The sequence below is a fragment of the Antechinus flavipes genome, chromosome 2 (genome assembly GCF_016432865.1).
Source record: "Antechinus flavipes isolate AdamAnt ecotype Samford, QLD, Australia chromosome 2, AdamAnt_v2, whole genome shotgun sequence".
Lineage (NCBI taxonomy): Eukaryota > Metazoa > Chordata > Mammalia > Dasyuromorphia > Dasyuridae > Antechinus > Antechinus flavipes.
In genome coordinates, this window is record NC_067399.1 from 329,946,237 (window position 1) to 329,971,150 (window position 24,914).

At 33.4% G+C, this 24,914-nt stretch overlaps 1 protein-coding gene across 1 annotated transcript in view; it reads left to right on the forward strand.

Moving 5' to 3' along the window:
* The window catches only part of LRRC9 (leucine rich repeat containing 9), a 204,756-nt gene that overhangs the window by 30,801 nt on the left and 149,041 nt on the right, over positions 1-24,914 (forward strand). The window contains exons 8-9 of the mRNA XM_051977780.1: positions 5,907-6,097; positions 7,298-7,429. Coding sequence (XP_051833740.1) covers positions 5,907-6,097; positions 7,298-7,429 — 323 coding nt within the window. The remainder of the gene's footprint in view (positions 1-5,906; positions 6,098-7,297; positions 7,430-24,914) is intronic.

Sequence of the window (24,914 nt, forward strand, 5' to 3'; positions counted from 1 at the left end):
TTTCCATTTTACAGATGAGGGAACTGAGACTCTGAGAAATTAATTGATTTACCCAATATCATACAAAGCATACTTGGAGGATCTAAGTAGTAGATAAAGCACTGGGCCTAGGTCAGGAAGACCCAAAATCAAATCCAACCTCAAACAACAAATAGTTGTGGGACTCTGAGCAAGTCATTTACCCTCTCTAAGCCTTATTTTCCTTAAGCATCTTCCTTTAAGTACCTTTCCCACAGGACTTTTGTGAAAAACAAATGAGATATAGTATTTGTAAAAAAAAAAAAAATTGGCATAGTGACTGATGTATAGTACCTACTATATTTACCTGCAGTGATGCATACTTTTACCTATTATAATACCCACTATATTTATTAGATAAATGCTTGTTGCCTCTCTTACCTCCTTTCCTCACATAGCTAGTATCTGAGGCAGGTGGCAAAATTAGGTCATCTTGATTCAGCCAAAAGCTTTATATGCAGTGCAAAACTGACTCCTATATTAAATCAGTTCTCTATAAGTTGTTATGCACATACACATATCTTCTGCTTTTCCTGAAGAAGCAGAAGCCAGGTCCTCTGAGGAAGAAGTAGCTTTCAAGTAGAAGAGATTCACCGGGGCCATCGGATATGGTATTGTCTAGTAAGGTCAAAGAAAGAAATCATGGGTAATAATAGCTGCAGAGTATTGAGGCAACAATATGTTAACCTAAAAACAGAGTCTATTATCATCTTGAGGCATTTGTTCAGGAAGTGACAGAAAACTTCTCCTAATTGAGTCTGTAAATATGACAGTCCCCTTATGGTGATTCATACATGCACAAAACTTTTCTTACAAGTTTATAGAACTTTGAACAGCAAATTGAAGATTAAAGGGACACACGGATGGTATTTTTTCATCATTGTCCAGTAAGACAAATGCAAGAGAATCAGAAAAGGTAGGCAGATTTGTGGAATAAACAGATGGTTAATAAAATTATCTGAGTATAAGATTTGGATTTGTGAATTATGTTTAAAATATAGGAATGACTGATTTTGTCTAAGTATGTAACATATCTTACAAGGGCAGAAAAAATATTTACCTGAAGTCTTTAAAATTTAGTCAAAACTATTTTTTAAGTGAAAATGAAAGGGAAACAGAAACTCTCCATTTATAGCAACTAAGCATGTCATATAGTGTGATTGCAGTATAAGAAGAAATCAGCCAAGTATGTTACTTGGGACAAACAATAATTTTGACAGTTTCTTTTTGTATAGCATAGGTCATGCATTCTAAAGTTGTTGTTCTGTCTGACCTTAACCAGGCAAAGCTAGGCTGGTCAGGTTTCCCTACCATTTACTCAGTTCTCTATCAGTTAGTTAAATGCTGGATTTCATTTTATAAATATATTTCATTGCTCTCTTTTGTTGGATTTGCACTTCTGTGATTTTGAAGGATGTCATTGAAAAGAAATGCCTTAAAGATTACACTTCAGTGACTGTTAAAAGATACTGCAATTGTGTTGATTTTCAAGTGTTTTTTATAATCATTTAAGTCCATAGTAAAATACTTCATGCTAAAGTATAGGAGAAAGTGGGAGTAAAATTGAAAAACATCGCCAGAAACTGGCAAACTGTTATTGTAAAACGAACTAATTAATCCTTAGAAACAAGCAAGTGTTTTCAGAGGCACCTGGAAACTTGAAGGCTTATTATTGATCTCTCTATATAAAACATTGATTTCTTGCTGTTTAAGAGAACAGCAAGAAAACAAGTAAAAAAGAAAACTGCTTATTACTACTCTGAAGAAAGAATACTTTAATTAGCAAAAAACCATACAAATATTAGGATGCTGAGGATTGGGAAAGGATAATTTTTATGTAGAAACTAACTTTTGTTCAGGATTATAGCAATATTTTTAGAAGATGGGTGAATTTAGAAGATCTGTGGATCTTCATCAAGTTATGAAAATAACAAAGCAACAAAAAAAGTTTAGGGATTTTTTTTTACTTTCAATGGACATGGCGGGCTTGTTCTCATTAAGAAAATGATGAACTTTGAAAAATATATTGTTATGCTGAGAATCATAATTATTTTAGAATTCCAGAAATGAAGACAAATAGTTCTAACATGATCTTGCAACATTCTATACGTTATGAAAGATTTAAAAATTTAAGAGGCAGACAAACATGTTGTAATGGGAACCAGCCCAGTTTAAATCTTATTAAAAATCTATGGACTAGGGGCAGCACCAGCCCTAGAGTTAGGAGGATCTGAGTTCAGATTCAGATTCAAACATTTGACCCTTACTAGCTATGTGACCCTGAGCAAGTCACTTAACCCTGATTGCCTCCAAAAACAAAAAACAAAAAAAAAAAAAAAAACCTCACAAACAAAAAATTTCTATGGGCTAACTATGGAAAAACTGACTATTCTTCAAAAACCCAATGTGATAAAAGTATAGATTTACAGTGAAGAATTAAAGAATATGTGTCATAATCATGTGAACTCAGTGTCAAATCATATAAATAAAGAGACCACAGGAAAAAGGTGACTTTTACATATTAAGAATCATTTTAAAAGATATAATAAATTGAAAGCAGTATTTTATAAGTCACTAAGTTTATTTCTTTTATAAAGTTACTTTTGTATAACAATGGTTTTGTATACCACTTCAGAATTAGAAATTCTCAGGAGGAAAAAAATCTGAGAAAATCTGAATTCAAGACTTCAAATGTCAAATAAACATTCTTTGGATTTTAGGGTTATAGGAAAAATAAACTAGAAATCTTCAAGTTTTAGAAACTGATGTGATATTAATGGAAATGACATTAAAGAAAGGATGTGACTGTCTGCTTTTGTCATCAAGGGTTGTAGAACTTTTTAATCTGATTTGCAACTGAATGAACTCTTCCATAGGTTTTATTTTTCCATTAGAAGATGAGCTGCTCAAGAGCAGGGAATGTCATAATTTGCTATTTGCTTTGCCACGGTTCTATATCTAATAATCACTTAATTAAATATTTTATTAATTTAACTTTTTGTTAACTAAATGTTTAGAAGCTGTCTTGAAATAAGGACAATAACAATACTAATAGCTATAACTTATACACACACACATACAGAAATACACATTTGTGTGTATACATTTAATATGTAGTATTTTACTCTTTAAAAGCACTTTCACATTCCCTGTTTACAACCCCATAAGAGTCCTTTGAGGTAAGCAAGGCAAAATTTATTATCATTTTCCAGAAGAGGATATTGAAGCCAAAAAAATTTAACCAGTTGGTAAGTGATGTGACCCAAGAAATCTGACTCCAGACCCAATGCATTTTCTATTGCACATGCCAACAACTTTGGAGTTAAAACTTCATAGTTGAAAATACTTTAATAATTTGTCTATTTATTTGTCTATGTCTAAATACCTATATCTATCTGTCTACCATGTATCTATAATTTATCTATCTATCTAAAATTCTAGCACAAACTTTTTCTAAAGGTTTCTCCTTTTACTGCCTTCAAACTTATTAGATTCTCAAACTTATCAGCTTGATACATATTTGTCTTTCTTTTACTTCTGTGACACTGATCTTTTCTGGATCTTCTCTTGTCTGACCACTCTTTCTTTGTGTCCTTTGTTGGTTCATCATCTACAATCCTACATGTGAGTATCTTGCATAGTTTTGTCCTGGGCCCTCTTTTCTCCATATATTTTTCCCTTTACTGATCTAATTCATTCTCATAAATTTCATTTATTACATGACACAGTGGATGGAGTGCTAGATTAGGAGTCAGGAAGACCTAAGTTCAAATCCAGGCTCAGATACTTCCTAGCTCTCAGCAAATTATTTGATTTTAGCCTGTCTATTTCCTCACCTGTAAAAATGAGGATCATAATAACACCCACCTCTCAGGGTTTTGTGAGGATCAAAAAAGGTATTTGTAAAATACTTTGTAAATCTTAAAGCACTAGACTGATGACTCCCCAAATTATACATCTAGGTCTCCTCTCACTCCTGAACTTCATTCAGTTCTATGTCTCCAACTGAGTGTTCAGTGTCTATACCTGAATATCTCATTCATATCTAGAAATCACTTGTCCAAATACATTTCATTGTCAGTCTTTCTAACTCAACTCTCCTCCAGACTTTCCTATTTCTGTTGATGACACAACTATTCTTTTAATCACCAAGACCAGAACCTTGGAAATAATCTCTCCTTTATCTCCTAAATACTCCTCATCAGTTGTCAGGTTTTATGTAGTCTCTGCCTTTTACATTCAGTTTCTTCTTTCTACATACAGTCACCATTCTTGTTCAATTTTCTCTTGGTCTACTGAATAATCTTCCCAACTGCTCTCCCTCCTAGTCCATCCTCCATGCTAATGCCAAAACAGTTTTCCCAAAGCACAAATCTAGCTTACTCTTCCAGACAGAAATATTTTTAATTCTCTCTCTAATACCCTTAAAAATTATATTTGCAGGTTACCCTTCCAGATTTATCTTATTTTATTCCCCTCTATGCATTCTATGTTTCAAACAACTGACTTTTTGGTACCTCATCTGCGATCTTTCTGCCTTTATATAAATTGTCCCCTAAACCTAAGTCTTTCAGAGTATGTTCCCTCTTTACTGTTTTATCTCAGAATACTTCTTCCAAATTTCACCTTAGAGACTATAACTTATAGGATGTCTTTCTTGATTCCTCAGACACTTTTCCTTATTGAATTATCTTATAGTCAATCTGTTTTACATTGAATAGCACCTAGTTGAATTCATTCGACCTGAGGACAAAGAATATTTTTCACTTCTTTCTTTCTAACTCTGGCATTTACATTGCCTTGTGCATAGTAGATACTTAACTTCTAATGTTACCAGATATTTCAATTAATACAAAATTTTTACTTGGAAATAAAAATGTTCGTTCTTCCTCAAGGAATTTTTTAGTTCCTTTCTTATTAAAAATAAAAATTCTTGGATTTAATTGAATGCTAATGCTATGGAAGTGTTCAATTCAGGTGATTAGGACTGTGAGTGTTAACCAAGAAATTCATCCATGATGTAAAAAAGGCTATATAGTTTTTTTCTGCTTGAGAAAAAAATTTCTAAACTAAGGTAACTGTGGCAGCAGAAGACCCCTGACAATGCATTACTTCCATACTCAGTATACTGAGTTTATTCCTTTGTGATATTGTTATTTTATGGCATATCTTTTCTCTTGCCAAATAAATTGAGAGCTATGAAAATGTCTGCTACTTTTTTTTGTTCACATAGTAGATATTAAAATGCTTTACACTATTACAATTATAAAGCCAAAATCAAACTTTTTGACACCATTTCATGTCAAAGTTCATATTTAATTAGAATTCTTCATCAATGTCAAAATTTTGATGTCATCCTTGATTTAATCAGGGTCAGCAGTTTTTCTATGATGACATATCCTTTGAGAACATTCTCCATACCTTTGAAAATTAGGATTCTAAATAAAGTGCTAGATTTCTGCTGGACAAAACTAAAATAGATAGTTGACCTATATATTTTAATTCAGTATTTCCAAATATTTAAGATTTACCAATGTACATGATCCTTTTATTGAAACTGAGTTCAAATCTTTCTTATCTTAGTGTATACAATCTTTATAAGTTGTTACAACCAACAGAAACTATCATCTGGTAGCTATTTTTCTGGTGATGAACTGTAGCATGGTGTTCATACAACAAACACAGAAGCTACTTATATTTCAGTGACATACATGACAACTTCAAGATATCTATATACCATGATGAGTCATGAGTAGAACTTTAGTGTATATTTTAATAAATTGAAAAATCTTATTATGTTAAAATATAATATCTATCATACAAATATTCGCTTTGTCATATTTTGCTTTTAATTTTGTTATCTGAAATAGCATGTTGTTTTTCAACAGCTGGAACGAGAATTAGAGGAACTACGATTGAATGGGAAAATGCACATTGAAAAATCTCACCATAGTAAAAAGTCTCATTATGACAAATCCAAGAATGAAATTCCCATTGAAGAACCAAATTTTGAAAAATACTTTGAAAAGCGAAATGCCCTCCATGAAAGGATAGCATTCTGGAATAAAAAATTAGATGAGTATGTTTGTTGAATTATATAGATGCTACATTCCAAAATATTATATAAGGCTACAATTGTCAGATATTATAATATGCAGTTTAAAAATAAATAAAGTATGTATTTAGGAATAGAAAGTATTTCCTGCATAGTATCATAAAACAAATTATGAGACATTCTTAATCTAGTTCATTAATATGTGTGGTTATTATTGCCTTGAGAATAATGGAGTCTACACTTTTTCTTTTCCCATTGTCATTTGGGGATGCTAGGACAGATCCCCAGGAAAGCGAAGGTGGGAGGAGGGGAGAGGGGTAGGGAAAGGATACCCTGCCAAGCTTTAGGATTTGAATGTAAATGAGGTGATAAGAAAAATTTAAAGCTGTCATTGACCCCAAAACTGCCTTTAATTTTTGAATTCACATTATGAATTCACATTTAGGTCAGCTGCAGTTAAATCACAATAATTTAGAATCATTTGGTTACTCTTATTAAAGATATTCAAATTTATTTGTCTCAATAGAACTTACTAGAGAAATATACATATGTATAGATTTACCTATACCTATATATATATATGTTTATATATACATATATATTTCTGGATGAACAACATAGTGCATATACCAATTTTTTGGGTCTAATTTAGCTATTTAGATATAAACTTTGATCAATAGTATGCAGCAGAAATAAAAGACATAGAAAATGTAATTATGAATATGACTTTATTCTTAATTATTTCTTAAGTAGGACATCATGTGAAGATGTTAGCTATTTCTTTACAATCTACAAAGAATTTCTGATGCTGCTGTGTTATAAAATTAGTAAAGCTCACAGTGGTCATTTTAATTACCAACGATAGAATATTTTTTAAAAATTGGTATATCAGGACAGCTAGGTGGCGCAGTAGATAGAGAACCATCCTTGAAATCAGGAGGACCTAAGTTCAAATCTGACCTCAGACACTTAACATGTCTTAGCTGTGTAACCTTGGGCAAGTCACTTAACCCCAATTGCCTCAGCCAAAAAAAAAAAAAAAATGGTATCTCCCAAATTTTTCAACCAAACTTTATTTTTATTTGTGGCTTCTTTATCCAATAAAAAAGAATCACAAAATGGTATGTGTGTCACAAAATGCACTTGTAAAGTATTTTTAGCTTATACAAATATTATGGCAAAGTAGTTCATTCATTACCATACCTTTATGTATTTTTTTAACAGAATTGAAATACTTTATCAGAATGAAGTCAAACGAAAGAAGAAAAAATATGGTTTATTGGTGCCATTTTTGTTCATTGAATTGGAAACAGTAGGGAATATCCAGTTTGAAGAAGGCACACCATCACATGTCTGGTAAATATTTGAGATTCACTATCAGATTTGTAAATAATTTTTCTTACTTCTCAAATATTCAGACATAAAGGCTATAATTTGAATTGAAAAAATCTGATGTTTTTAAGTTTTAGTGCCAAGGCAATGGTGGATCATAACGCCCCCCACCCTCCAAAAAAAAAAAAAAAGCTGGGAGTAAAGAGTAGAAAGTTGGTATGAGAGTAGGCTAACCCACAGAAATACTTGGGAGTCCACAATCAAAACAGAACTAGGTGATAATCAGGATGCATATAATAGATATTGCAGGTGTCAGAAAAGTATGCCTTGAAATCAAACACAGTCAAGCACCAGGAGGAAGAGTAACAGTAGTGAAAGGCAAAATAGTGCAAATGTTGAGATAATCAATGTATAGTGAATAGTACTCAAGAGTATATGTTCTCATAAAAATATATGCACAAATATGTTAGAATCTGCTAGATATTTATGATATAAATAAAATTCATGCTAATTCCTACATAAATGATGAAAGGCCCTACAAAAATACCCTAAAGGGTTTGAATAATTTTATTTAGATTTTCATCTATATTTAGTATGTGTACATAAACATAATTAGTATCAACTGTTTCTTTTACATGGTGCAAAATTAGCTCTTTAAAAAACTGAAAGAAAAGTATATAAAAGTAAAATGATTATGATATATTTAGACAATTGTGGCAGCCCAACTGTAAAATAGCTTTAATTGATTTTTGTGAGTATTAAAATATATACATATATTTTTAAAATTATATGAACAACTGTGGCAATTTACTAGGGAGAAAATCAAATGTATATAACAGAATTTCAAGTACTATTTTCAGCTTCACTGTAGTATGTAGTATGATCACCTCTGCAGTTTCTTTCACTTAAGTTAAGAGGTCATTTAAAAAATATTTTAGATTACTATGTGTGCATGGATTGTAGTTGTAGTGTCATTTAAATATTAATTTATTTTTTAAGTTAAGGATATAGATTTGAACTTAGAGTAGCTGAATCTAGCTGGAATCCCAAATTAAAAAAAAGTTCTTTCTGCCAAAGTCACTTTTGTGTAATTCCTTTAAGAAAAAAAGCAATGTGGTTTCTTTATCATACCTTGTTCAGTTTTCCTTAATTTCTTTTCTCTTATAAAGTAGTATTACTTTAAAAAATTCATTTTTTCCAGTTTGAAAAAAAAAGTGTTCATTTTTGGAGAGGCAGATTTTTTTTTTTACTTCATAAGTAATCTGCTGGTGCAGCTTTACTTCTACAGATCTTTTCCTTAATCTTTACCAGTGAAATTGGTTTTCATGATGTCAGTCATCAAAATTTTATTGTGTTTGCTATGTGTGGAATTGATGCCACAAAATATAATAGAGTTTCAGCCCCCAAGAAACTTAAAACCTATTTATATGAGTACAGATATATGAAAAATGTAACATACAATTCAGTTCACAAATAGATGGCAAAAATTTAATATTTAATGTAATATGCATAAAAATAATTTAGGCCAATTATAAAACAAATATACATATAACTGCAAAATAAATTACAGTGTTTTATGACAGAGGCTAGCATGTGTATTTACTTTATACACACTCATCAAATAACTATATGTGGTTAGCCTCAATTTATACATTCAAACTTCATATTATTTCATTATTATGTCTTATAAATTGGACCTTTGATTTCATTTGCATATTTATTTAATACTCAGTGAGAAAAAGTCCAGTGTATGTTAATATTGGCATGCTTTTAAAAGTATTCATAGGTCATGTGGACTGAGTATGCATTTAACTTTTCTTGACAGGACTATTGAAGAAAAAAAATCTATATAAATTGTGCTTTGATCAAGGTAGAATATCAGAATTCTTAACTAGTAATTTTTATTTTAAAACTGAGTCCCCACATTTTCCTACTACAATGTTTTAATAGATCTGGTTCTTTACTGGGGAAATTGCAATTCAAACAAGCCTTCTCATCTTATTTTATTTTTGTTTTATCTTTCCAAAAGAGCTTCATTAAGAATCTTTCCAACATAGAGATAAATTTCTTTTAGGTCTTAAACATATATTAGCTATTAGTATAAAACTCAAGCCCTCTATCTATGATAGACTATCATGTGTCTCTTCTTTGTTCTTTGGATCACCTGCAGTTTTTTTTTTCTTTTGCAATCATAATGTTCCATGATTTATATATAATCATGGAGCAGTCACCAAAAAAATTGCAAAAATTCTTTGTCAGGGTGTTGCTTGGGATAATCAAGTTTATTATGTAACTTCTCAAATTTAATCTAGCCTATTCTCTTCCTGTTCAGTTATGGACCTAGTTTATTTTCTTTCTGCATCATCTATCAAAAATATATGTACTGTTGGAGTAGTTCAGTAGGCTGCTCACTCAAAGTTATGTCAGAATCTGAATGATACACAATCTTTCTTCTCCTGGTCTTTTTTGTGTTTATGGCTTCCTGTGTTGAAATCTTTTGACCATGGTTATTATTGACAAGGCAATCAGCAGAATATCATGTATCAACAGAAACATCTGGAGAACCTTATAGATAATCCCTTATTCATTTGGACACTGAAATATGGTGACTTTGACATTCATATATACCTTTGATGAAAATGTCTTCTTGTTTTTTTATTAGAATATTATATTTTATGTTATCAACAATTAAAGAATTATTAAACAAAAATTATCTCTGTGATTGTGTGCTCAACAAATTTTAACCTGCCTGTGGGATCTATCTAATTGAAAGCATCTCTACCCTTTAAGGCAATTTCTATCAAAATATGATTTGTTGTTATCAGTGAACATAGAATGATCTATATAGTCATTACCTCTCAGTCAGTATAGTTTGATGTAGAAAATCATTTGTAGAAGTCTACTTTTTTAATTTTCATTTTCCTTAAGATCATTTCAATGCATCAATAAATTACTCTTAACATTTTTTATGAAGATAAGAAAATAGACATGGGAATTATATGTCTTGGTCAGAATTTGGGGGAGATTTTCATTCTTTTGTAATTTTTCCTTCTTTAAGATATTTTGAAAACCAATTATCAGCCAGCTTTTAAATTGTCACCTCCTATACATGTTTTTTCTGTGTGTATTTTTTTGGTTATAGCCATTTTTCCATTTCCATTTCCATAATAGACTACTGTAGAAATACTGGTGAATCTATTCTATTTCATGTCTTATTTCTTCTCCTTCCAATTTTCATTCATAACTACTTTTGGAATTTGCTTATAGTTGGGTCATCTAAAGCTAAGTGTCCTGTAGTATCATTTTTCCTAATTTCTTTTCAGTTTTGTGAGATTATGCTCATAATTCAATTTAACAGACTTGTATTAAACTACTGTGCATTAGACTCTATGCTAGTACTTAGGATGCAAAAATTACAAAAACTTCTTAAGGAGTTTACTTTTTTCTGTAGGTATATAGATAAGTAAATAGAGGATATGGTACCATCCCAACCCCCTTAAAAAATTCACAATGATTATAATACAGGGAGCCAATTATTAGAGGAATCAAGAAAAGACTTTCAAAGGAGATGACTATTTCACTGAAATTTTAATGGACTTAGATAGACAAAGAAGCAGAAATTTCCTTCTTCCATGTACTAGTTTGCAAAATAAGTTTGCACTCTTTTTTTTTTTTTTGCTAAGGCAACTGTGGTAAAGTGACTTGCCCAGGGTCAAACAGCTAGGAAGTGTTAAGTATCTGAGGCCAGATTTGAACTTGAGTTCTCCTGACTTCACACCACCTAGCATTGATTGGAAGAATGGCAGTGCCCTCGACAAAAACAAGGCAGTTTGAAAGAGTAGTAGCATTGGGGAGAAAGATAATGCATTCTTATAGAGACACTGATGGATTAAAGGATATGTACAGTTTGATAGCCTTTGGGGCATAGCTCCAAATTGCTTTCCAGGTTGAATGGATCAGTTCACAACTCCACCAATAATGCATCAGTGCTCCAATTTTCCCACATCTCCTCCAGTATTTATCATCTTTTCCTGTCTTCTTAGCCAATCTGAGAGTTGTGAGGTGGTCTTAATTTGCATTTTCTAATCAATAGTGATTTAGAACATTTTTTTATGTGACAAGAAATGGCTTTAATTATTCATCTGAAAATTGTCCATTAGCTCTTTAAAGAGAATCTAAAAGCTTTCCTTCCATTTAACTATAATTCTTTTATGCCTTCTGGTTTTATTTGTTTTAAAAATATTAGCGTTAATATGTTGTCATTCTTTTGCTAGCTATTGGGCAAAAACCTCACATTTAGAGTACCAATAGTGAAATTAATGTTTATAGTTGTTTTAAAAATGTCATTCTTGGCATTTTCTTCTATCTCTCTGACATTAGCACTGTGGAAGAAGAAAGAGAACACATAGATCTGAGTGCCATTTTTTAAATATTTGTCTTATTTGGGGAGGTTCTATAGTCGAAAAAATTTATCACCTAATGGCCATTGTGTTAGTGATAAGTTTCTTCTTATTTATAAAGACAGTCCTCAAATTGTTCAACTATAGCTCTGTACAAAACATTCTATACCCATAAACAAAGCCTTCTTGTTAGAGTCTGTAAGGGTCTTCAAAAACTCAGGGTTACCTCTACACTTTTGATAAAACAATGGAATAGGATTTTTGTAATCGCCATGAGTATACATTCATGAAGTAATCATGTAAATCAATGGGTGTTATAAAAATTTTTCATTTTAAATTTATAAATTTGGGATTGCAGCAGGAGCATGGTAGAAACCTAATACATGCTTTTAGTAGATTAAGTGAATGAAACTAGAATAAGGACTGGGCCTGTGATTGTTACTAATAGAAGGTACTCTCGAATGAGGAAACTGCCTTAGCCAGTAGCAGCCATCATTTTCTAATTTTAGAATTTGCTCAGGGTCATGCAGCTAGTAAGTCATACAAAGGTAGGACTTTAAAGCCAGCTCTATCTGCTATATTATGCTGCTTCTCTGAATGAGAGCACAGGGTAAGAGAAATGTGGCATATGAACTGATGTTAACTGATTTTTGTTTAAATCAGGTATATAAGTAGAAAAAAAAAGTAATATGCATGCAAAAGCATTGTTCTGAATGAAGTGAAAAGGAGCAAAAGCTATTTTAGGTAGAATTTGGAATTTCACATTTCTGAATTTCAAAGTGATTTTTCTACATTGCAGCTTTGATCATGTTATTCCCTTCCTCAGGAAACTCTAGAGACTCTAGGGTCAAATATAAACTCCATTTCTACACTTAAATCCCTTTACACTCTGGTCCCAACTTAACTTTATAGCCTTATTACACATCATTCTCCACACAATTTAAGGTTCAATCAAACTGGTAGTTTTACTGTTTTGTCTACAAAGTCCTCCATCTCCCTTTTCTGTGCCTGTTATCTATGCCTGGAATGAACTCTTGCTTTTTTAGGATCAAATTTTCTTTTAAGGCTTGACTCAAATACCAGCTTCTTCATCATTTTCAGTTGTGTCTTTGTGACCCCATTTGGTGTTTTCTTGACAAAGAGATTAGAACAGTTTATTATTTTCTTTTCCATCCTATTTTATAGACAAGGAAACTAAAGCACACAGGGTTAAGTGACTTGCCCAGGATCACATAGTATTTGAGGTCATATTTGAACTCAGGAAGAAAAACCTTCCTTTTTTACATTTTTTATACCTTTATATATGTACATATTGTCTCCCATGGCTGAATTACAGGTACTATTCCCCTTTTGTTTTTGTACCTCTACTGCCTAGCATGGTGCCTAACACATATTAGTAATTATTAAATGCATGTTGAATTGTATTTCTAAAGGAGGATCTTTCATTCAGGACAGGTGTGCAAAGGCCCTGAGGGAAGAGATGAAAAACCATGGTCATAGAACAATTAGACTTGAATGTAAAAAGAATCTGGAAAGGTAGATTGAGTTAAAAGGTGACAAGCTGAAAAGTTTTGATTGCTCCTAGAGACAGTATAGAACGAGGCATGTGGTTAAAGATTATTTTGGCAGATATATTGAAGATAGATTAGAGAGCGGGAAAACTGGAAGGAAGGAAATATAACAGATTTTTTGTAATATTCCAGGTAAGAATTGATGAAAATCTTAATTTTTTTTCTTTCTTTTTTTTTAAAATTTAATATCTTTTTATTGATAAAACGCATGCCAGGGTAATTTTTTACAGCATTATCCCTTGCACTCACTTCTATTCTGATTTTTCTCCTCCCTCCCTCCACCCTCTCCCCCAGATGGCAAGCAGTCTTTTACATGTTGAATAGGTTACAGTATATCCTGGATACAATATATTTGTGCAGAACCGGACAGTTTTCTTGTTGTACAGGGAGAATTGAATTCAGAAGGTATAATTAACCCGGGAAGAAAAACAAAAATGCAAGCAGTTTATATTCATTTCCCAGTGTTCTTTCTCTGGGTGTAGCTGCTTCTGTCCATCTTTGATCAATTAAGGCTCTCTTTATCGAAGAGATCCACTTCCATCAGAATACATCCTCAAACAGTATCGTTGTTGAGGTATATAATGATCTCCTGGTTCTGCTCATTTCACTCAGCATCAGTTCATGTAAGTCTCACCAGTCCTCTCTGTATTCATCCTGCTGGTCGTTCCTTACAGAACAATAATATTCCATAACATTCATATACCACAATTTACTCAACCATTCTCCAATTGATGGACATCCTTTCATTTTCCAGCTTCTAGCCACTACAAACAGGGCTGCCACAAACATTTTGGCACATACAGGTCCCTTTCCTTTCTTTAGTATCTCTTTGGGGTATAAGCCCAGTAGAAACACTGCTGGATCAAAGGGTATGCACAGTTTGATAAGTTTTTGAGCATAGTTCCAAATTGCTCTCCAGAATGGCTGGATGTGTTCACAATTCCACCAACAATGTATCAGTGTCCCTGTTTTCCCACATCCCCTCCAACATTCCCCATTATCTTTCCCTGTCATTCTAGCCAATCTGACAGGTGTGTAGTGGTATCTCAGAGTTGTCTTAATTTGCATTTCTCTGATTAATAATGATTTGGAGCATATTTTCATATGTCTATAAATAGTTTCAATTTCTTCGTCTGAGAATTGTCTGTTCATATCCTTTGACCATTTATCAATTGGAGAATGGTTTGATTTCTTATAGATTAGAGTCAATTCTCTATATATTTTGGAAATGAGGCCTTTATCAGAACCTTTGACTGTAAAAATGTTTTCCCAGTTTATTGTTTCCCTTCTAATCTTGTTTGCATTTGTTTTGTTTGTACAAAAACTTTTCAATTTGATATAATCAAAATTTTCTATGTTGTGGTCAATAGCAATCTCTAGTTCTTCTTTGGTCATAAATTCCTCCCTCTTCCACAGGTCTGCGAGGTAAACTATCCTATGCTCTTCCAATTTATTTATCATCTCATTCTTTATGCCTAGGTCATGAACCCATTTTGACCTTATTTTGGTGTACGGTGTTAAGTGTGGATCAATGCCTAGTTTCTGCCATACTGATTTCCAATTTTCCCAGCAATTTTTGTCAAATAATGCATTCTTATCCCAGAAACTGGTGTCTTTGGGTTTGTCAAACACTATATTATTAAAGTTATTGGCTGTTTTGTCCTTTGAACCTAACCTATTCCATTGATCAACTAGTCTATTTCTTAGCCAATACCAGATGGTTTTAGTAACTGCTGCTTTATAATATAATTTTAAATCTGGTACAGCTAGGCCACCTTCATTTGATTTTTTTTTCATTAATTCCCTTAAAATTCTTGACCTTTTGTTTTTCCATATGAACTTTGTTGTTATTTTTTCTAATTCATCAAAGTAGTTTTTTGGGAGTCTGATTGGTATAGCACTAAATAAGTAGATTAATTTAGGTAGTATTGTAATCTTTATTATATTTGCTCGCCCAATCCAAGAGCATTTAATATTTTTCCAGTTGGTTAGATCAGACTTAATTTGTGTGGAAAGTGTTTTGTAGTTTTGCTCATAAAGTTTCTGATTTTCCCTTGGCAGATAGATTCCTAAATATTTTATACAATCAGTAGTTACTTTAAATGGAATTTCTTTTTGTAACTCTAACTGTTGGGTTTTGTTAGTGATATATAAGAATGCTGATGACTTATGTGGGTTTATTTTATATCCTGCAACTTTGCTGAAAGTGTAAATTGTTTCTAATAACTTTTTGGTAGAATCTCTGGGGTTCTCTAAGTATACCATCATATCATCAGCAAAGAGTGATAATTTGGTTTCTTCATTGCCTATTCTTATTCCTTTAATCTGTTTCTCAACTCTTATTGCCAAAGCTAGCATTTCTAATACAATATTAAATAGTAACGGTGAGAGTGGGCAACCTTGTTTTACTCCTGATCTTATTGGAAATGGTTGCAGTTTGTCCCCGTTACATATGATGCTTATTGCTGGTTTTAAATAGATGCTACTGATTATTTTAAGGAAAAGTCCATTTATTCCTATACTCTCAAGAATTTTTAATAGGAATGGATGTTGAATTTCATCAAATGCTTTTTCTGCATCTATTGAGATGATCGTATGGTTTTTGTTAATTTGATTATTAATATGGCCAATTATATTGATAATTTTCCTAATATTGAACCAGCCCTGCATTCCTGGTATAAATCCTACTTGATCATGATGTATTATCCTGGGGATGATTTTCTGTAGTCTTTTTGCTAATATCTTATTTAAGATTTTAGCATCAATATTCATTAGGGAGATTGGTCTATAATTTTCTTTCTCTGTTTTCAACCTACCTGGTTTAGGTATCAGTACCATGTCTGTGTCATAAAAGGAGTTTGGTAGGACTCCTTCATTCCCTATTTTTTCAAATAGTTTATAAAGCATTGGGGCTAATTGTTCTTTGAATGTTTGGTAGAATTCACATATAAATCCATCTGGTCCTGGGGATTTTTTTTTAGGGAGTTGATTAATAGCTTGTTCTATTTCTTTTTCTGAAATGGGACTATTTAAGCAATTTATTTCCTCCTCTGATAATCTGGGAAGCCTATATTTTTGGAGGTAGTCATCCATTTCGCTTAGGTTATCAAATTTATTGGCATAAAGTTGGGCAAAGTAACCCCTTATTATTTCTTTAATTTCCTCTTCATCAGTGGTAAGTTCTCCTTTTTCATTTTTAAGACTGCCAATTTGATTTCCCTCTCTTCTTTTTCTAATCAGATTTACCAAAGGTTTATCAATTTTATTGGTTTTTTTTTTATAAAACCAACTCTTAGTTTTATTTATTAGTTCAATAGTTTTTTTACTTTCTATATTATTAATTTCTCCTTTTAATTTTAGAATTTCAAGTTTAGTAATTGATTGGGGGTTTTTAATTTGGTCTTTTTCTAACTTTTTAAGTTCCAGGCCCAATTCATTGATCTTCTCTTTTTCTATTTTATTCAAGTAAGCCTCTAAGGATATAAAATTTCCCCTTATTACTGCTTTGGCTGCATCCCATAAATTTTGATATGATGTCTCATTGTTGTCATTATCTTGAGTGAAATTATTAATTGTATCTATAATTTGCTGTTTCACCCAATCATTCTTTAAGATGAGATTATTTAGTTTCCAATTACTTTTTGGTCTATTTACACCTAACTTTTTGATGAATGTAGTTTTTATTGCATTGTGGTCTGAAAAGAAAGCATTTACTATTTCTACCTTCCTGCATTTAATTTTGAGGTCTTTATGTCCTAATATATGGTCAATTTTTGTGTAGGTTCCATGAACTGCTGAGAAGAAAGTATACTCCTTTCTGTCACCATTCAGTTTTCTCCAGAGATCTATCATACCTAATTTTTCTAATACTCTATTTACCTCTTTAATTTCTTTCTTATTTGTTTTGTGATTTGATTTATCTAAATCTGAGAGTGCAAGATTGAGATCTCCCACTATTATAGTTTTGCTGTCTATTTCTTCTCGCAACTCTCTTAGCTTCTCTTTAAGGAAGTTAGATGCTATACCACTTGGTGCATATATGTTTAATACTGATATTGCTTCATTGTCTATAGTACCCTTAAGCAAGATATAGTTTCCTTCCTTATCTCTTTTAATTAGATCAATCTTTGCTTTTGCTTGATCTGAGATAAGGATGGCTACCCCTGCTTTTTTGACTTCACCTGAAGCATAATAGATTCTGCTCCAGCCTTTTACCTTTAGTCTGTATGTATCTCCCTGTTTTAAATGTGTTTCCTGTAAACAACAGATTGTAGGGTTCTGATTTTTGATCCAGTCTGCTATCCGCCTCCTCTTTATGGGAGAGTTCATCCCATTCACATTTGCGGTTAAAATAACCAATTCTTCATTTCCTGCCATCCTAATATCCCCAGATTATATTTTTCTTTTTCTTGCCCTCCTTCCCTTCTTCCCTATTGGTCCCACTAACGTCGCGCAGCTCTCCCTCTTTAGTATCCCTCCCTCCTCCTTTTGAATCCCTTCCCCTTTCTTGTACCCTTCCCTTATTACTCTTTTTCCTTCTCCCTTTTCCTCTCCCACTTTTTAAAGAAGTGAGAGAAGAGTCTGAGTAAAACAAATATGTCAATTGTTTCCTCTTTGAGCCAACTCTGATGAGAGTAGGATTCACACAATGTTCCTCCCCCTCTCTAAGTTCCCTCATATATGATAGGTTTCCTTTGCCTCATTGTCGCATGTAGTTTCCCTCTTTTTATCTCCCTTCTTCCCTTTTTCTGACGCTATCCTCTTTCCATTTCTACTTCCCTTTTTTATGTTATATCAGTAAGATCAAATTATACATATGGTTTTTATGTATATTCACAACAGAAATACAGTTCTCAAGAGTTCCTTTTACCTTTTTCTACTTCTCTTGATTCCTGTTGTTGAAGATCAAATTTTTTGTTTAAGTCTGGTTTTTTCCTTAGAAACAGATGGAATTCCTTTATTTCATTAAATGTCCATCTTCTTCCGTGGAAAAAAATACTCAGCTTAGCTGGATAGTTTATTCTTGGCTGCATTCCCTTTCGGAATATCTGGTTCCAGGCCCTTCAATCCTTTAATATTGATACAGCCAGATCTTGCGTGACCCTTATTGTTGCATCTCGGTATTTGAACTGTTTTTTCCTGGCTGCTTGTAAAATTTTTTCTTTAGTCTGGAAATTCTGAAGTTTGGCCACAATATTCCTTGGAGTCTTTATTTTAGGGTCTTTTTCAGAAGGTGTTTGATGAATTCTTTCAATGCCTATTTTCCCTTCCGGTTCTATTACTTCTGGGCAGTTCTCTTTGATGATTTCCTGTAAAATAGTATCTAGGCTCTTTTTTTCATCATAATTTTCTGGTAGTCCGATGATCCTCAGGTTATCTCTCCTAGATCTATTTTCCAGGTCTGTTGTTTTTCCAAGTAAATATTTGACATTTTTTTCCAATCTTTCATTTTTTTGGTTTTGCTTGACTGATTCTTGATGTCTCAATGAATCAGTCATTTCTATTTGTTCAGTTTTAATTTTTAGTGAGTTATTTTCTTCATTAGCTTTTTTTACTTCTTTTTGTATATGTCCAATTGAGTTGTTTTGCTCTATGGAATTTTTTTCCATTTCACTAATTTTTTTTTTTTTTTAGTGAGTCATTTTCCTTTTCCAATTCTCAAATTCTGTTTCCCAATTCGCAAACTCTGTTTCCCTGCACTTCTTGGGAGTTTTTTACCTTTTCCAATTCACATTTCAAGAAGTTATTTTCTTTTTCCACTTTATCAAATTTTTCTTTTAGTGAGTTATGTGTCTTCCCCATTTCTCTTCTAGCTCTCTTTTAAGGTTTTTAATAGTCTCTTCTAGGAGAGCCTTTTGTATTGGAGACCAACAATCATCTGGAGACTGTTTGCTATTAGTCTCTTCAGGGTTGAAAAGCTGTTCTCTTTCTGTATAGAAACTATCAATCGTTCTTTTGATTTTTTTACTCATTTTGTTAAAGCCTGTAAGGTTTGCCTTCAGAGCCAGGAGGTTACTAGCTTCCTCTGCAGAGCAGTGAAAGGTATATGGACAGGTAGCTGTCCTGCCAACCAGCTACAAAAAGCAGCGAGGTACTGGAGTGCTCTGGGAAAGAGTTCCCCACCCGAAAGTAACTCAGGCCTGCAAGGCCGGCCTGGGAAAGTGTCTTTCAAAGAACCTCAGCTGTGTGAGATAACAACTGCCCTGGGGCTAGAGGCTGAGGAGTGAGAGTTTCACTGCCCCAAGCCAAACCCTGCCCTGGGCCTATGGGTATTAGCAGCTGACCAGTGAATGGATTTGCAGGGACCGGAAGTGTCTGCCCGGGAAGCGCAGGCAGCTGGGGAGGTTCTATTGCCCCAGGCCGAGTCCCCCACACTGCCTATTAGAGGCTGCCCAGGCTGTGCCCTGCTGTCGTGCAGATTAGTAACTGCCCCCGCAAAAGCCCCGAACTGCCGGATGTGGCCACAGGACTGCGATTAAGTCTGCCTGAGTCACTTCCGGGTTTGAGGGGTTACAGCCAGATCTCGTTAGGTTCTGACGTTGCGCCCCTGGTCTGCTCAGGACGCTAGCCTCTCGCTGCCTGTGCTAGTCTGTTCCTGGCCCCTCAGGACAAACCTTTCCTGGCGAGCTTCCCCATCGGCTGGTAAGTTGTAGTGCTTCTTATCTTCATGAATTTAAGCAGTGAAGAGTTATTTTTGAGGTTGGATTAAATAGTTGGTTATGAGGGTAATGAGAGGAGCTTAGAGCGTCGTGTGTGCCTGCTCCGCCATCTTGGCTCCGCCTACATGTATTCTTTATCTGAAAATCTTAATTAAGCTGATGCCCCTATGAATACAAAAAAAAAAAAAAAAATGGAAGTGAGTGCTATTATGAAAATAGAATCAACAAGACTTAACTAATTATTTTTTATTTTATTTAATAATAACTTTGTATTGACAGAATCCATGCCAGGATAATTTTTATACAACATTATCCCTTGCAATCGCTTATGTTTCGTTTTTTCCCCTCCCTCCCTCCACCCCACCCCCAAGATGGCAAGCAGTCCTATATATGTTAAATATGTTGCAGTATATCCTAGATACAATACATATTTGCAGAACCGAACAGTTCTCCCTCTGCACAGGGAGAATTGGATTCAGAAGGTAAAAATAACTCGGGAAGAAAATCAAAAATGCAAATAGTTCACATTCATTTCCCAGTATTCCTTCTTTGGGTGTAGCTGTTTCTGTCCATCATTTATCCATTGAAACTCAGTTAAGTCTCTTTGTCATAGAAATCCACTTCCATCAGAATACATCCTCATACAATATCGTTGTCGAAGTGTATAATGATCTCCTGGTTCTGCTCATCTCACTTAGCATCAGTCCATGTAGGTCTCTCCAAGCATCTCTGTATTCATCCTGCTGGTCATTCCTTACAGAGCAATAATATTCCATAACATTCATATACCACAATTTACCCAGCCATTCTCCAATTGATGGACATCCATTCATTTTCCAGTTTCTAGCCTCTACAAACAGGGCTGCTACAAACATTTTGGCACATACAGGTCCCTTTCCCTTTTTTAGTATCTCTTTGGGGTATAAGCCCAATAGAAACACTGCTGGATCAAAGGGTATGCACAGTTTGATAGCTTTTTGGGCATAATTCCAGATTGCTCTCCAGAATGGTTGGATTCGTTCACAACTCCACCAACAATGCATCAGTGTCCCCGTTTTCCCGCATCCCCTCCAACATTCATCATTATTTTTTCCTGTCATCTTAGCCAATCTGACAGGTGTGTAGTGATATCTCAGAGTTGTCTTAATTTGCATTTCTCTGATCAATAGTGATTTGGAACACTCTTTCATGTGAGTGGTAATAGTTTCAATTTCTTCATCTGAATATTGTCTGTTCATATCCTTTGACCATTTATCAATTGGAGAATGGCTTGATTTTTTATAAATTTGAGTCAGTTCTCTATATATTTTGGAAATGAGGCCTTTATCAGAACCTTTAATTGTAAAGATGTTTTCCCAGTTTGTTGCTTCCCTACTAATCTTGTTTGCGTTCGTTCTGTTTGTACAAAGGCTTTTTAATTTGATATAATCAAAATTTTCTATTTTGTGATTGGTAATGGTCTCTAGTTCATCTTTGGTCACAAATTTCTTTCTCCTCCACAAGTCTGAGAGATAAACTATCCTATGTTCCTCTAATTTATTTATAATCTCGTTCTTTATGCCTAGGTCATGGACCCATTTTGATCTTATCTTGGTATGTGGTGTTAAGTGTGGGTCCTTGCCTAATTTCTGCCATACTAATTTCCAGTTATCCCAGCAGTTTTTATCAAATAATGAAATCTTATCCCAAAATTTAGAATCTTTGGGTTTGTCAAACACTAGATTGCTATAATTGAGTATTCTGTCTTGTGAACCTAACCTTTTCCACTGATCAACTAATCTATTTCTTAGCCAATACCAAATGGTTTTGGTGACTGCTGCTTTATAATATAATTTTAGATCAGGTACAGCTAGACCACCTTCATTTGATTTTTTTTTCATTAATTCCCTTGAGATTCTCGACTTTTTATTGTTCCATATGAATTTTGTTGTTATTTTTTCTAAATCATTAAAATATTTTCTTGGAAGTCTGATTGGTATAGCTCTAAATAAATAGATTAGTTTAGGGAGTATTGTCATCTTTATTATATTCGCTCGGCCTATCCAAGAGTACTTAATATTTTTCCAATTATTTAAGTCTGACTTTATTTGTGTGAAAACTTTTTTGTAATTTTGCTCAAATAATTCCTGACTTTCCTTTGGTAGGTAGATTCCCAAATATTTTATGCTAGCAACAGTTATTTTGAATGGAATTTCTCTTTGTATGTCTTGCTCTTGGATTTTGTTGGTGGTGTATAAGAATGCTGAGGATTTATGGGGATTTATTTTGTATCCTGCTACTTTGCTAAAATTATGAATTATTTCTAATAGCTTTTTAGTAGAATCTCTGGGGTTTTCTAGGTATACCATCATATCATCTGCAAAGAGTGATAGTTTGGTTTCCTCATTGCCTACTCTAATTCCTTTAATCTCTTTCTCGACTCTTATTGCAGAGGCTAGTGTTTCTAATACAATATTGAATAATAATGGTAATAGTGGGCAACCTTGCTTCACTCCAGATCTTACTGGGAAAGGTTCCAGTTTTTCCCCATTGCATATGATGCTTACTGAAGGTTTTAAATATATGCTCCTAACTATTTTAAGGAAAAGTCCTCTTATTCCTATGCTCTCAAGTGTTTTTATTAGGAATGGCTGTTGGATTTTATCAAATGCTTTTTCTGTATCTATTGAGATGATCATATGATTTTTGTTTGGTTGGTTGTTGATATAGTCAATTATGTTAATAGTTTTCCTAATATTGAACCAGCCCTGCATTCCTGGTATAAATCCTACTTGGTCATAGTGTATTATCCTGGGGATGATTTTCTGTAATCTTTTTGCTAATATTTTATTTAAGATTTTAGCATCAATATTCATTAGGGAGATTGGTCTATAATTTTCTTTTTCTGTTTTCAGCCTACCTGGTTTAGGTATCAGTACCATATCTGTGTCATAAAAGGAGTTTGGTAGGACTCCTTCAATCCCTACTTCTTCAAATAGTTTATTTAGCTTTGGAGTTAATTGATCTTTAAATGTTTGATAGAATTCAGATGTAAATCCATCTGGTCCTGGGGATTTTTTCTTAGGGAGTTGATTGATAGTTTGTTCTATTTCTTTTTCTGAGATAGGAGTGTTTAGGATATTTACTTCTTCCTCTGTTAGTTTAGGCAAGCTATATTTTTGGAGGTATTCTTCTATTTCATTTAAGTTGTCGAATTTATTGGCGTAAAGTTGGGCAAAGTAACTCCTAATTATTGCTCTAATTTCCTTTTCGTTAGTGGTGAGTTCTCCCTTTTCATTTTTAAGACTAACAATTTGATTTTCCTCTTTCCTTTTTTTAATCAGATTTACTAAGGATTTGTCTATTTTGTTGGTTTTTTCATAGAACCAACTCTTAGTTTTATTAATTAATTCAATAGTTTTTTTACTTTCAATTTTATTGATCTCTCCTTTTATTTTTTGAATTTCACGTTTAGTGTTTGATTGGGGGTTTTTAATTTGTTCCTTTTCTAGCATTTTTAGTTGCAAGTCCAATTCATTGACCTTCTCTTTCTCTATTTTATATAAATAGGCCTCTAGAGATATGAGATTTCCCCTTATTACCGCTTTGGCTGCATACCATACATTTTGGTATGATGTCTCATTATTATCGTTTTCTTGGATGAAGTTATTAATTATGTCTATAATTTGCTGTTTCACCCAATCATTCTCTAGTATGAGATTATTTAGTTTCCAATTATTTTTTGGTCTACTTTCCTGTGGCTTTTTATTGAATGTAATTTTCAATGCATCATGGTCTGAAAAGGATGCATTCACTATTTCTGCCTTACTGCATTTGAGTTTGAGGTTTTTATGTCCTAATATATGGTCAATTTTTGTATAAGTTCCATGAACTGCTGAAAAGAAGGTGTACTCCTTTCTGTCCCCATTACATTTTCTCCAGAGATCTATCATATCTAATTTTTCTAGTATTCTATTTATCTCTTTGACTTCTTTCTTATTTATTTTGTGGTTTGATTTATCTAATTCTGAGAGTGCAAGGTTGAGATCTCCCACTATTATAGTTTTACTGTCTATTTCTTCTTGCAGCTCTCTTAATTTCTCTTTTAAGAATTTAGATGCTACACTACTTGGTGCATATATGTTTAATATAGATACTGCTTCATTATTCATTCTACCCTTTAGCAAGATATAGTGCCCTTCCTTATCTCTTTTAATTAGATCAATTTTTGCTTTAGCTTGATCTGAGATCAGGATGGCTACCCCTGCTTTTTTGACTTCACCTGAAGCATAGTAGATTTTGCTCCAACCTTTTACCTTTAACCTGCATGTGTCACCCCGCTTCAGGTGTGTTTCCTGTAAACAACATATTGTAGGATTCTGGCTTTTAATCCATTCTTCTAACTGCTTCCTCTTTATAGAGGAGTTTACCCCGTTCACATTTATGGTTAAAATGACCAATTCTGTATTACTTGCCATCTTGTTAACCCCGGTTTATGCTTTTCTCCCTTCTTACTCCCTTACCCCCCTTCCCAGTATTAAGCTTATGAGCACCACTTGCTTCTCACAGCCCTCCCTTTTTTTAGTATCCCTCCCCCCCCTTAGAGTTCCTCCCCCTAACTTATCCCTTTCCCTCCCAGTTACCATATTCCCTTCCACTTAGCTTATTCCTTCCCTTTTCACTTTTCCCTTCTCACTTTTCAATGAGGTGGGAGAAGTTTCACCATAGATTGAATATGTCTAAAATTCTTCTCTTAATGCCAATTCTGAAAGCAGTAAAATACTCACTATATTCATCCCTCTCCATTCTTTCTCTCAGATATAATAGGTTTTCTTTGCCTCTTCATGAAGTGTAGTACCCCCACTTTCCCCTTTTTCTGGTACAATGTCCTTTCCACATC